This window comes from Mustela putorius, unplaced genomic scaffold (assembly GCF_011764305.1).
Source record: "Mustela putorius furo isolate JIRA1106 unplaced genomic scaffold, ASM1176430v1.1 tig00537295_pilon_pilon_pilon, whole genome shotgun sequence".
Lineage (NCBI taxonomy): Eukaryota > Metazoa > Chordata > Mammalia > Carnivora > Mustelidae > Mustela > Mustela putorius.
Genome location: NW_025422433.1, coordinates 714115 through 726469, shown reverse-complemented (window position 1 = coordinate 726469; position 12355 = coordinate 714115). Strand labels below are relative to the sequence as shown.

The window sequence follows — 12355 nt, the reverse complement described above, 5'->3', positions numbered from 1 at the left end:
TTTAGCTATTGTATCTAAATTAAATATAGCAGCTAATGCTGCTGTAAACATCAAGGTGCATGTACGCCTTTGAATTAGTCTTTTTGTATCTGTTGGACAAATACTCAGTAACACAATTGCTGTGTTCTGTTGTTGACTTTTGGAGGAACATCCATACCGTTTTCCAGAGCGGCTGCACCAGCTTGCACTCCCACTAAGAGTGTAGGAGGGTTCCCTTTCTCCGCATCCTCGCCAGCATCTGTGGTTTTCTGACTTCTTCATTTTAGCAGTTCTGACTGGTGTGAGGTGGTGTCTCATTGCGGTTTTGATTTGTATTTTCCTGATGCTGAGTGATGTGGAGCATCTTTTCAAGTGTCTTTGGCCATCTGGATGTCTTCTTTGGAAAAATGTCCATTCATGTCTTCTCCCCATTTCTTAAGTAGATTATTTATTTTTGGGTGTTGATTTTTAAAAAAATTAATTTATTTATTTTCAGAATAAATATTTTTTCATTATTTTTGCACCACACCCAGTGCTCCATGCAATCCGTGCCCTCTATAATACCCACCACCTGGTACCCCAACCTCCCACCCCCCACCCCTTCAAAACCCTCAGATTGTTTTTCAGAGTCCATAGTCTCTCATGGTTCACCTCCCCTTCCAATTTCCCCCAACTACCTTCTCCTCTCTAACTCCCCATGTCCTTCATGCTATTTGTTATGCTCCACAAATAAGTGAAACCATATGATAATTGACTCTCTCTGCTTGACTGATTTCACTCAGCATAATCTCCTCCAGTCCCGTCCATGTTGCTACAAAAGTTGGGGATTCATCCTTTTGACAAGTTCTTTATATATTTTGGATACTAACCCTTTTATATATCTCAAAAGCAAAACTCTTCACCCATTCCTAAGGTTGCCCTTTAGTTTTGTTGACTGTTTCCTTTACTGTGCAGAGCCTTTTTATCTTGATGAAGTCCCAAAAGTTCGTTTTTGCTTTTGTTTCTCTCCCCTTTAGAGATGTGTCTTGCTAGAAGTTGCTGCAGCTTAGGTCAAAGAGGTTATTGCCTGTGTTCTCCAAGATTTTGATGGATTCCTGTCTCACACTGAGGTCTTTCATCTATTTTGAGTTTATCTTTGTATGTGGTGTAAGAAGTCATCCAGTTTCTGCCTGCTGCTGTCCAGTTCTTCCAACACTATTTTTCGACAAGAGTCTCCTTTTTCATTGGATGTTCCTGCCTTGTCAAAGAGTACTTAGCTACAGAGTTGTGCATTCATTTCTGGGTTCTCTATTCTATTCTATTGATCTATATGTCTGTTTTTGTGCTGGTACCCTACTATCTTGATCTCCACAGCTCTGTAATGTGGCTCGAAGTTCAGAATTGTGATTTTCTTTTCCAAAATTTTGCTTTGGTTATTTGGGATCTTTAGTGATCACATACAAATTTTAGGATTGTTCATTCTAACGCTCTATAAAATGCTAGTGGTATTTTGATCAGGATTGCATTAAATGTGTAGATTGCTTATGGCAGTATAGTCCTTTTAACCATATGTGTTCTTCCAGAACACAAGCATGGGATGTTTTTCCGTTTCTTTGTGTCATCTTCAATTTCTCTCATAAGTGTATAGTTTTCAGATCATTTACCCCTTGGTTAGGCTTATTTCTAGCAGTCTTATGTTTTTTTTTTTTAATGTACAGTAAATGGAACCATTTTCTTTTTAATTTTTAAAATTTGATTGTTATGTTAGTCGCCATACAGTACATCATTAGGTTTTTTTTTTTTTTTTTTACATCATTAGTTTTTGATGTTGTGTTCCATGATTCATTGTTTGCACATTACACCCAGTGCTCCATGCAATCCGTGCCCTCCTTAATACCCACCACCGGATTAACCAATCCCCTTACCCCCTCCCCTCTGAAATCCTCAGCTTGTTTCCCATAGTCCATAGTCTCTCATGGTTCGTCTCCCCCTCTGACTCCCCCCCTTCACTTTTCACTTCCTTCTCCTAATGTCCTCTGTGCTATTCCTTATGCTCCACATATAAGTGAAACCAGATGATAATTGTCTTTCTCTGCTTGACTTATTTCACTCAGCATAATCCCCTCCAGTTCCATCCATGTCTAATGCAAATGGTAGGTATTCATCCTTTCTGATGGCTGAGTAGTATTCCATTGTATACATGGACCACATCTTCTTTATCCATTCGTCTGTTGAAGGACACCTTGGCTTCTTCCACAGTTTGGCGACTGTGGCCATTGCTGCTATGAACATGGGAATGCAGATGCCCCTACTTTTCACTATATATGTATCTTTGGGGTAAATACCCCATAGCACAATTGCTGGGTCCTAGGGTAGCTCTTTTTTAAAAATGTTTTGAGGAACCTCCACATTGTTTTCCAAAGCACTTGCACCAACTTGCATTCCCATCAGCAGTGTAAGAGGGGTCCCCTTTCTCCACAACTTCTCCAAAATTATTTGTTTCCATTCTAACTGGTGTAAGGTGGTATTTCAATGTGGTTTTGAGTTGAATTTCCCTGATTTTTCTTTCTGCTGCTTAATTTTGCTACATAGAAATGCAATAGATTTCTTTTATTTTATTTTTTCAGTGTTTCAAGATTATTTATGCACCACACCCAGTGCAATAGATTTCTCTAGTTTGATGTTGCAAACTGTAGTGTTATTCATTTTATCAGTTCTACCAAGTTTTTGGTGGAGTCTTTTGTGTTTTCTTTTCCCTTCTTTTTTCCCTCTCCCTTTCTTCCTTCCTTCTTTCCTCTCTCTCTCTCTCTTCCTCCCTTTGTTCCTTAAAAAAATTTCATTGGATAGATAGATCACAAGTAGGCAGAGCTGGAAGCAGGGGGAGAGGAGAAGCAGGCTCCCTGCTCAGCAGAGAGCCCCATGTGGTGTTCAATACCAGGACTCTGGGATCATGACCTGAGCTGAAGGCAGATGCTTAATTGACAGCCACCCAAGTGCCCCATCTCTTGTATTTTCTACATAGAGTATCATGTTGTCTGTGAATAATTAAAGTTTGACTACTTCCTTGACAATTGGAATGCCTTTTATTTCTCTTTGTTGTCTGATTGCTGAGGCTGGGACTTTCAGTACTCTGAACTAGCAATGGTGACAGAGGACAGCCCTGTCTTGTTCCTGACCATAGAAGAAACTCTCACCTTTTCTCCATTGGGGCTGATATTTTGCTGCTGTTAGGGTTTTTAAAATCTCTATATTTCACCTTTTGACTTATAATAAGTCTCCGCTGGTGGCTTGCTTTTGCTGTTTTGTTGGGAGATCTCTGTGCCTCCTGGATTCGGATGTCTGTTTCTTTCCCCAGATTAGGAAAGTTTTCAGCTATAACTTCCTTGAGTAAAGCTTCTATCCCCTTTTCCTTCTCTTCTTCCAGGACTCCTGTGATTAGAATGTTATTTTGGTCTATGGAGTAACTGACTCTCCTAAGTCTACATTCATGATCCAATACCTTTTTCCCGTTTATTTTCAGCGTCATTATTTTCCATGATTTTATCTGAATTCCCTCACTCATTCCTGTCCTTCTTCCAGCCTTGCGGTCAGTGCATCCAGTCAGCTCAGAGTCTCGGTTGTGGCGTTTTTTCTTTGGCCTAACTAGTTTTTATGTCTTTTATCTTTGGGATAAGGGACTCCCTGATGTCTTCTATACTTTTCTCAAGCCCAGCTCGTATCCTTATGATTGTTGCTGTAAATTCTGTATCAGCTTATTGCTTACAGCTGGTCCTGTGAGATCCCTGGCTGTGGCCTTCTCTTTTTCGTTGTGTGTGTGTGTGTGTGTGTAGAATTCCCGTCTTCGTACTTTGTCTAGGTCTCTGTTTTCCTCTCTGTGGAAAGGAACAGAGGCTTCTCTGTTATGAAGAGAGATATGTTATGTTTCCTGCTCCCGAGAGTAATGGCTTGGTAAGAAGAGGTCATGTACTGTCCAGGGCCTGGCACTTCGGGAAGTGTGTGGTGTGTGCCGCACACACTCTGCTGCTGTGTTTCGGCTGTTCTTTCCCTCAGGTCAGTCACCTGCAGAGCTTCTCCTTGCCTGCAGTGGGGAGCATTTGGACTTTGGCTAGAGTGTGGCACATTTTAAGTATGTCTGCTCTGATCTGCTTAAAAGAGATCTGGTGCTATTTCCTCTAGAGCTGAAGCTTTGTAGAGCCCTGGTCAGTAGAAGCGGTGCATGCAGGGGATTTGTGCTGGAATCCAGGGGTGGGGGGTGGCCCACTTCTGTGGTTCTCAGGCACACTTGCCTGGGAAAAGCAGCACCTGCAGAGTTCAGGGCGGCCAAGTTTGATTGAAGTGGTTTGGGCCACTCCTCATGGCGCTGTGCTGCTTGCTGCTTACTGAAGTCAGTTTATGCTCGGGGCACGGCAGAAAAGTAGTGCCAGCCCCTTCCCTTGTCCTGGAGAGGTGATTTCACATGCACCGATATCCGGGAAACCCTCCCAGAGGAGTGAGCAGTCTCCCCTTTTGTGTCGCAGGCACCCCTCAGATCCATACCTTCACCCTGTCTGTGTCCCGGCCTTCCGCCCACTTGGCAGCGCAGTGCACTTGTCTCTCTCAGGCAGCCTGGCTGAGTTTTAAAACTCCAGACGTCAGGGATCTGGCATGGCTGGACCCATACTGGTCCTCTGAGGGGTGGGTCTCACTGCCCATGTTTGCACCCGAGTACAGGTGTTTGGAGCATGGAGTAAAGCCCAGCCAAGGGTCAGTGTCCAGCTTAGCCCCCTCAGCAGGTGTCCTCATGCTTATGCCGTGGGGGGTGGGGAGGTAAGGGCACCCACCAGCTTTTTTGTCCCTGGTGAGACTTTGCCAAGTCTTCCAGATGCACTTGATGGAGAGGGGCGACTGTCTCTCCCAGTTTGTCCCAGGGGATCCTCAGGTCGCATAGTTTGCTCCCAGGCTCTCTGCTGTCTGCTGACCTGTCTGCTGTCCTCCACAGGAGCACGTCAGCACCCTCAGGGGTCCACACCAGGCATGCCACAGACTCTAAAACTCCAGTCTCGCAGCCCCACTTCTTGTAAAAACTCACAAAAGTCTTTGTTTTAGGGGCAAGTGTTTTACTTGTGCGGTCTCTCTGTCTCTCACCTCTCTCTGTGACTGGGCCTCCTTCTTCTCACGGTACCCACGATCCTCTCACAGTACCCCCCATGGTACCCGCAGTACCTCACGGTACCCATGATCCCCTCACAGTACCCCTCACGGTACTCATGACCCCCAATGCCGAAGATATGGCCTCTTTTCTCCCTCTAGTTGTGCAGTTTGTTCTGTCAGTCACCAGATAGATTTCTTGGTTATTCTAATTGATTTGATATTTATCCATCTGTATTCAAGGGAAAGGAAGCCTAGGGTCATCCTAGTACTCTGCCACCTTGGCTCCTCCCTCAGGATTTTCTATATATGATATCATGACATCTGCATATACAGACATTTTTTATTTCTTCTTTTTGATTTCGATGCCTTTATTTCTTTCTCTTGCCCAGTTGCTCCGGTCAGGACTTTTAGTGCTGTGCTGAATTGAAGTGGCAAGGAGGGACAGCCGCCAGCGAATATGATGCCTGCTGTGTGCTTATAACATAGGCCTTTAAATGCTGTGGTGTTGGGGTGCCTCGGTGGCTCAGTTGGTTTAAGTGTCTGACTTCAGCTCAAGTTGGGATCTCAGGGTGCTGGAATCAAGCCCTGTGTCAGGCTCCCTGCTCAGTGGGGAGCCTGCTTATCTCTCTCCCTCTGACCCTCCCTCTGACTCATGCGTACTCTCTCTCTCCCCTTTTCTCTCAACTGACTAACTAACTAACTAACTCGCTAACTAACTAACATGTTAAAAAAAAATGTTGTGGTATCAACCAACTCGGAGATTGAACGCAGGGCTCACAGCGGCCCATCTGTCATGAGAAAGCAGAGAGGGGATTGTGCCTCCCGAGGCCGAGATCTCGAATACTAGCCCTCCTTATGACAGGGGCGGTCGGGGCCTGTACTTGATCACCTCCCAAAGTGCCTCTAGCTCCTGTGGCCTCATCCCCTAATGGGAGCCACGGCACCTGTGGCACTGAGTCGACATGGCAGTAGGGCACGTAATACAGGGTAAATTTATTGGTTGGCACGCTCCCTGATAGGCAGCTAGTTTTGGAATTTGATATTTGGAGGTCGTTCATGGTTGGGAAGCCCAAAATGCAGACACAGGTTGTATGGCAGTACTGCAGTTGGGGGCTGATGCATAAATTGGGAAATAATGATAATAAAGAAAATCAAGAGGCCATATTTGTACTCAGAGTTCATGAGACATTTCTTATTTATTTATTAAAAATTTTATTTTAGTTTTAAATTTTTTAAAATTTCTTTTCAGTGTACCAGAATTCATTGTTTATTCACCACACCCAGTGCTCCATGCAATCTGTGCCCTCCATAATACTCACCACCAGGCTCACCCAACTTCCCACCCCCCACCCCTTCAAAACCCTCAGATTGTTTTTCAGAGTCCATAGTCTCTCATGGTTCACCTCCCCTTCCAATTTCCCCCAACTCCCTCTCCTCTCTAACTCCCCATGTCCTTCATGCTATTTGTTATGCTCCACAAATAAGTGAAAGAACTTCCCTATGACCCTGCCATTGCACTACTGGGTATTTACCCCAAAGATACAGATGTAGTGAAAAGAAGGGCCATCTGTACCCCAATGTTTATAGCAGCAATGGCCACGGTCGCCAAACTGTGGAAAGAACCAAGATACTCTTCAACAGACGAATGGATAAGGAAGATGTGGTCCATATACACGATGGAGTATGATGCCTCCATCAGAAAGAATGAATACCCAACTTTTGTAGCAACATGGACGGGACTGGAAGAGATTCTGCTGAGTGAAATAAGTCAAGCAGAGAGAGTCAGTTATCATATGGTTTCACTTATTTGTGGAGCATAGGGAATAACACAGAGGACATTAGGAGAAGGAAAGGAGAAGTGAGTTGGGAGAAATCAGAGGGGGAGATGAACCATGAGAGACTATGGACTCTGAGAAACAAATTGAGGGTTTTGGAGGGGAGGGGGATGAGGGGTTGGGGGAGCCTGGTGGTGGGTATTAAGGGGGGCACGTATTGCATGGAGCACTGAGTGTGATGCATAAACTATGAATCTTGGAACACTGGAAAAATAAAATTAAAAAAAAAAAAGATTCTATACCATTATGCAGGTGAAAGAAACCCTGTGGTATCTTTCCCTTCTCCTAGGTGTCTGGTGTTGCAAATGTCCTAAATTCTAAAAGCCTGAATACATTGTTCCTGTATTTATTGCCAGTGAGCATTTGTCATATTCTATAAAATAAGAATATTTTCATATGTTTTTATTAAACTGTCCATTCACTTAATCATTCTCCAGATATTTACTGAATCTCTGATTCATGTCAGAAGCCAGTATAGACACAGCAAAATCACACATGAATAAGAGTTTCTATGTTGAAAAGCTCCCCAATGCCTTTCCTCAAACATACATACAAACAAATATATAAAGTGAGATAATGCCAAAATAGTGACGGGGACAGGTTTTGGAAGGAATTCAAAGGATATATTGATGAGATTTGGAAGGAATTCAAAGGATATATTGATGATCTTACCTCTCTCATGGGTAAGATATCAACCGAGTTTAGGAATCAAGTAAAACTTTGTAGGTAATAAATCACTAGTTTTTCAAGACTGGAGGAGAGCTTTTTTCACAAAGAACAGTGGATACTCATTTCCAGGGGTCACACTTTTCATCATTCTGTATGTTCTCCTCCCAAAGTCCTTACAACACCATAAAGTTTATATTGTCTCTAGGCCTTCCTGTCTTTGAATATCATCATCACCCTCTCTGGTTCCTTATTATTCCCAAGGCCTATACACCTGGAATGTTAACATTACCTGCAGAAAGGAATAAAAATGTATAGTGTTTTCTCTGTGGAATGCCAGGAGCCACAGGGTCTGAGGATGGGAGAGAAAAGACCATCAACCCCGACATCCCCCAGAACCCCACCCAAATACTCCAGGTGGTTGGTGGCTTGTTTGGAATTGAGATCACAGAGCAGGGGCACCGTTGATGTGAGGACTCTCACATGCGGAGAGGGATCCCAGTCTCTGAAACGGTCATCTTTTTATTTTAATTAAATTTTTAATTTTTATTTTTTACTACTTTTCAGTGTACTTGAATTCATTGTTTATGCACCACACGCAGAGCTTTATGTAAGGTGGTATCTCACTGTGGTTCTGATTTGAATCTCCCTGATGGCTAGTGATGATGAACATTTTTCACGTGTCTGATAGCCATTTTGAAATGGTCATCTTATAGAAAAAGGGAGTAGTTTTTTCTCCAGCACAGAGATTCTCAGAGTTGGAATGTATTTACCAGTAAAACAAAGAAAGAAAATTGGGGGAAACACACACGAGATTGCCAGATTTTGTTTTGTCAAACAAGAGCATCAAGCCCCTTTCAGATATTACCATTACTACCGCCATAATCCATAAGAGAATGAACATTATAAAACTGAAGAACTAAGAGGAGGGCACTTGGTGTAATGAGCCCTGGGTGTTAAATGCAATTGTTGAATCACTGAATTCTACCTCTGAAGCTAATCATACAATATATATTAACTCAATCGAATTTATTTATTTATTTATAAAGATTTATTTATTTATTTATTTGACAGAGAGAGAGATCACAAGTAGGCAGAGAGGCAGGCAGAGAGAGAGGAGGAAGCAGGCTCCCCGCTGAGCAGAGAGCCCGATGCGGGACTCGATCCCAGGACCCTGAGATCATGACCCGAGCCGAAGGCAGAGGCTTAACCCACTGAGCCACCGAGGCGCCCCTTGAATTTATTTTTTAATTTAATTTCATTTTTTCAGCATTCCAAGATTCACTACATTGAATTTAAATAAAGAATTAAAAACTTAGCAAGCCAAAAGGTAGTATTAAATAACAAATAACTTATTTTATATTGAATTCTTTTGGGCAAAGCTCTTCATTTCCTTCCTTTCTCTTATTTAAGAGACTTGAGAAACTGTTACCCACCTCCTTTCACAGGTGTATAGAAAGGAAATTAACTAAGATTCCTAAAACCATGTTACTCTGTTTGGAGACTTAAAATCTTCCTATTCTCGGGACGCCTGGGTGGCTCAGTTGGTTGAGCAGCTGCCTTCGGCTCGGGTCATGATCCCGGCGTCCTGGGATCGAGTCCCACATCGGGCTCATTGCCCCGCAGGGAGCCTGCCTCTCCCTCTGACTCTGCCTGCCTCTCTGCCTGTGCTCGCTCTCTCTCTGACAAATAAATAAATAAATAATCTTAAAAAAAACACAAAACTTCTATTCTCTCTAACAGTGGTTCTCAAACTGTTGTCTAATCACCTGTAGTGTTTGTTAAAAAATGTCAGTTGCTAGGTCCATGCTCAGATGGTTGGCTCAGTAGGTCTGAGATGGGCCCAACGGTGTCCATTTCTGATAAGGGGCCAGGTGATGCTGTTGCTGCTTGTTGAAGGACCACACTACCTTCAGCAAAAAAGCCCAAACTCCTTATCAGGCCGTGGAGGTAAAAGTGAAGCTACTCTAACAGAGAGACCCCAAAATAGAGTGGTTTAATTTTAAATGATGTAGAAATTTTTTCTCCTGTAATAGTGTGGAGGCGTTACTCTGCTGCAGGGGTGAATCTGTTACCGTCTTAGTGTTCTGTTCCTGCTTAGGGTTTTGTTTTTTTTTTTTTTTTTGCGGATCTAGGTACTCTCCATATTCACATTCTAGCCAAGAGGAAGGGGAGAGTGAAGTGTGAGAGCAAAGTCTTCATATTTGAGAAGATAACTCAGGAGTTGCACACATTGCTTCCCTGGCAGTGTGTTGGTGGAGGCCAGGTTCAGAATTATGGTATGCAGCATGGTGGCCTGGTGCCCAGTTAAAACTTGAGGTAGAATGTGGAACTGGTATCGGTGGGCAGTTGTTCTCCCCCACAAAGACCCTGCTAGCAAGTATCATTTGCCTAAAAGGGAGTGTTATTTCTCATGAAAATGGTAATCTGGGAAGAAAGAAATCAGAGTCTAGTGTAATCCTACATAAACTAAATTTTCCTGTGAAATATCTTTTTTTTTTTTTAAAAAGATTTTATTTATTTATTTGACAGAGATCACAAGTAGGCAGAGAGGCAGGCAGAGAGGCAGAGAGAGAGGAGGAAGCAGGCTCCCCAATGAGCAGGAGCCCGATGCGGGGCTTCATCCCAGGACCCTGAGATCATGACCTGAGCTGAAGGCAGAGGCTTAACCCACTGAGCCACCCAGGCACCCCATTCCTTATGAAATATCTTAATGATTTGTACATATCTCCATTAGTGTACTTAATCACATTTCATAATTATATGTTTACTTGAGTATAGCCCCTAATTGGTCTTGAAGCTTTTTATTTATTTTTTATTTTGTATTTTCAGTGTTCCAGGATTCATTGTTTATGCACCACACCCAGTGCTCCGTGCAATCCGTGCCCTCCTTAATACCCACCACTAGGCTCCCCCAACCTCCCATCCCCCTACCCTCCAAAATCCTCAGTTTGTTTGTTTGTTTCTTTTTTTTTTTTTTTAAGATTTTATTTATTTATTTGACAGAGAGAGACACAGCAAGAGAGGGAACACAAGCAGGGAGAGTTGGGGAGAGAGAAGCAGACTTCCTGCTGAGCAGGGAGTCTGATGCAGGGCTTGATCCCAGGATGACCTGAGCCAAAGGCAGACCGTTAACGGCTGAGCCACCAAGGCGACCCCTTCAGTTTGTTTCTAAGAGTCCACTGTCTTGAAGCTTTTTAAGGCTATGAATTGAAGTTTTTTATGTGTCTGTATCTCTTTCTCCTTATAATTTTTAAAAATTTATGTTAGTCACCATACAGTACATCATTAGTTTTTGATGTAGTGTTCCATGATTCATTCTTTGCATAGAACCCCCAGTGCTCCATGCAATACGTGCCCTCCTTGTAATTTCTACTTCCTACTTATTTACAAAGTCAGTGCCAAGTACAATTTTTGGTACATGGTAAACACCAATTAAATACTCTTTGCATAAATGGATCAGTTCATCTTCTGTTGGTAAAGGTCTGTATTATTTCCTAGCTCTCTTCCATCTAACTCACGACTTGGCTGACCATTTTTCTACATGTAGGATTCTCTTTACTGCGCTCTTTACATCTTTGTTTCTTAAAGTGTAGATCAGAGGGTTAAGGGTGGGTGTGATGATCGTGTAAAAGAAAGTAAAGAACTTCCCCTCATCTTGGAATGTGCTATTCTGTGGCTTCATGTACATGTAAATGATTGTTCCATAAAACAGAGTTACTACTGTGAGGTGGGAACCATATGTGTTAAGGACCTTACGCCATCTTGCCTCTGACTTGACCCTCATGACAGCTTGAGTGATAACTCCATATGAGATGAGAATTAGTGATAGAGGTACTAGAAGTAATATTACTCCAAGAGCAAAGACAGTGATCTCCATTATTTTTGAATAGACACAAACCATCTTGAGCAATGCTGGCATCTCACAGAAAAAATTATCTACCTTCCGGTGACCACATCTTGGCAAATTCAAAGTCAAGGAGCAAAGAATTAAGGCACTGCCAAAACCGCCTAACCAGGCGGTGAGTACCATCTTCTGGCAAAGCTGAGGGTTCATTATGACCGTATAGTGAAGAGGTTGACAGACAGCAGCATAGCGGTCATAGGCCATCACAGCCAAGAGAAGACATTCAGTGGATCCCAGGTCAAGGGCAAAGAAGAATTGGAGCACACACCCTCCATACGTAATAGACTTTGTTGGACCCCATAGATTTACCAGCATCTGGGGGATAATGCTAGATGTATAACAGAGATCCAAAAAAGACAAATTGGTTAAGAAGAAATACATGGGCGTATGGAGCTGGGTGTCTAGGTAAGATACAAGAATGATGGTTGTGTTTCCTACCAGAGTCACAATATAGAAGATGAAGACCACCCCAGAGATAATGGGTTCTAATTGGGGCCGATCAGAAAAGCCCAGCAGGATGAAATCTGTGGTGGAACTTCCATTGTTTGTGTCCATGGCTCCTTAGGAAAGTCTAGGAGACAAGATCGTGGTAATCACAATAGCATCAGCCCTAGGCAGAAATAGCTTGCCATGTAGCTTACCATGAGTACCCCCAGTTCAGTTGTTTGTGTGCTCTCTCCCATTTGGACCACCTCTGTTAACACTCTCCTTGTGCTCCTTGCCCAAAGCCTCTCTGTGTTTACTCATAACCAGAGTGGTTCTAAAAATAATATGGCAAATCCAGTCACACTGAATTGTATTGAAAGGGATTAACTTGTCATGACCCCTATGGTTCTGTGTATTTTGATTAAGTAATAAA

General features: G+C 42.9%; 1 protein-coding gene across 1 annotated transcript; it reads right to left on the bottom strand.

Annotated features, from left to right (window-relative positions):
• Positions 1 to 11106: 11106 nt before the first annotated feature.
• Positions 11107 to 12089, bottom strand: LOC101671847 (olfactory receptor 2W1-like). The gene has a single exon (XM_004779993.2). It carries the CDS (start codon positions 12049 to 12051, stop codon positions 11107 to 11109), a length of 945 nt encoding a protein of 314 aa, XP_004780050.1. The 5' UTR covers positions 12052 to 12089.
• Between the last annotated feature and the right edge of the window lie 266 nt (positions 12090 to 12355).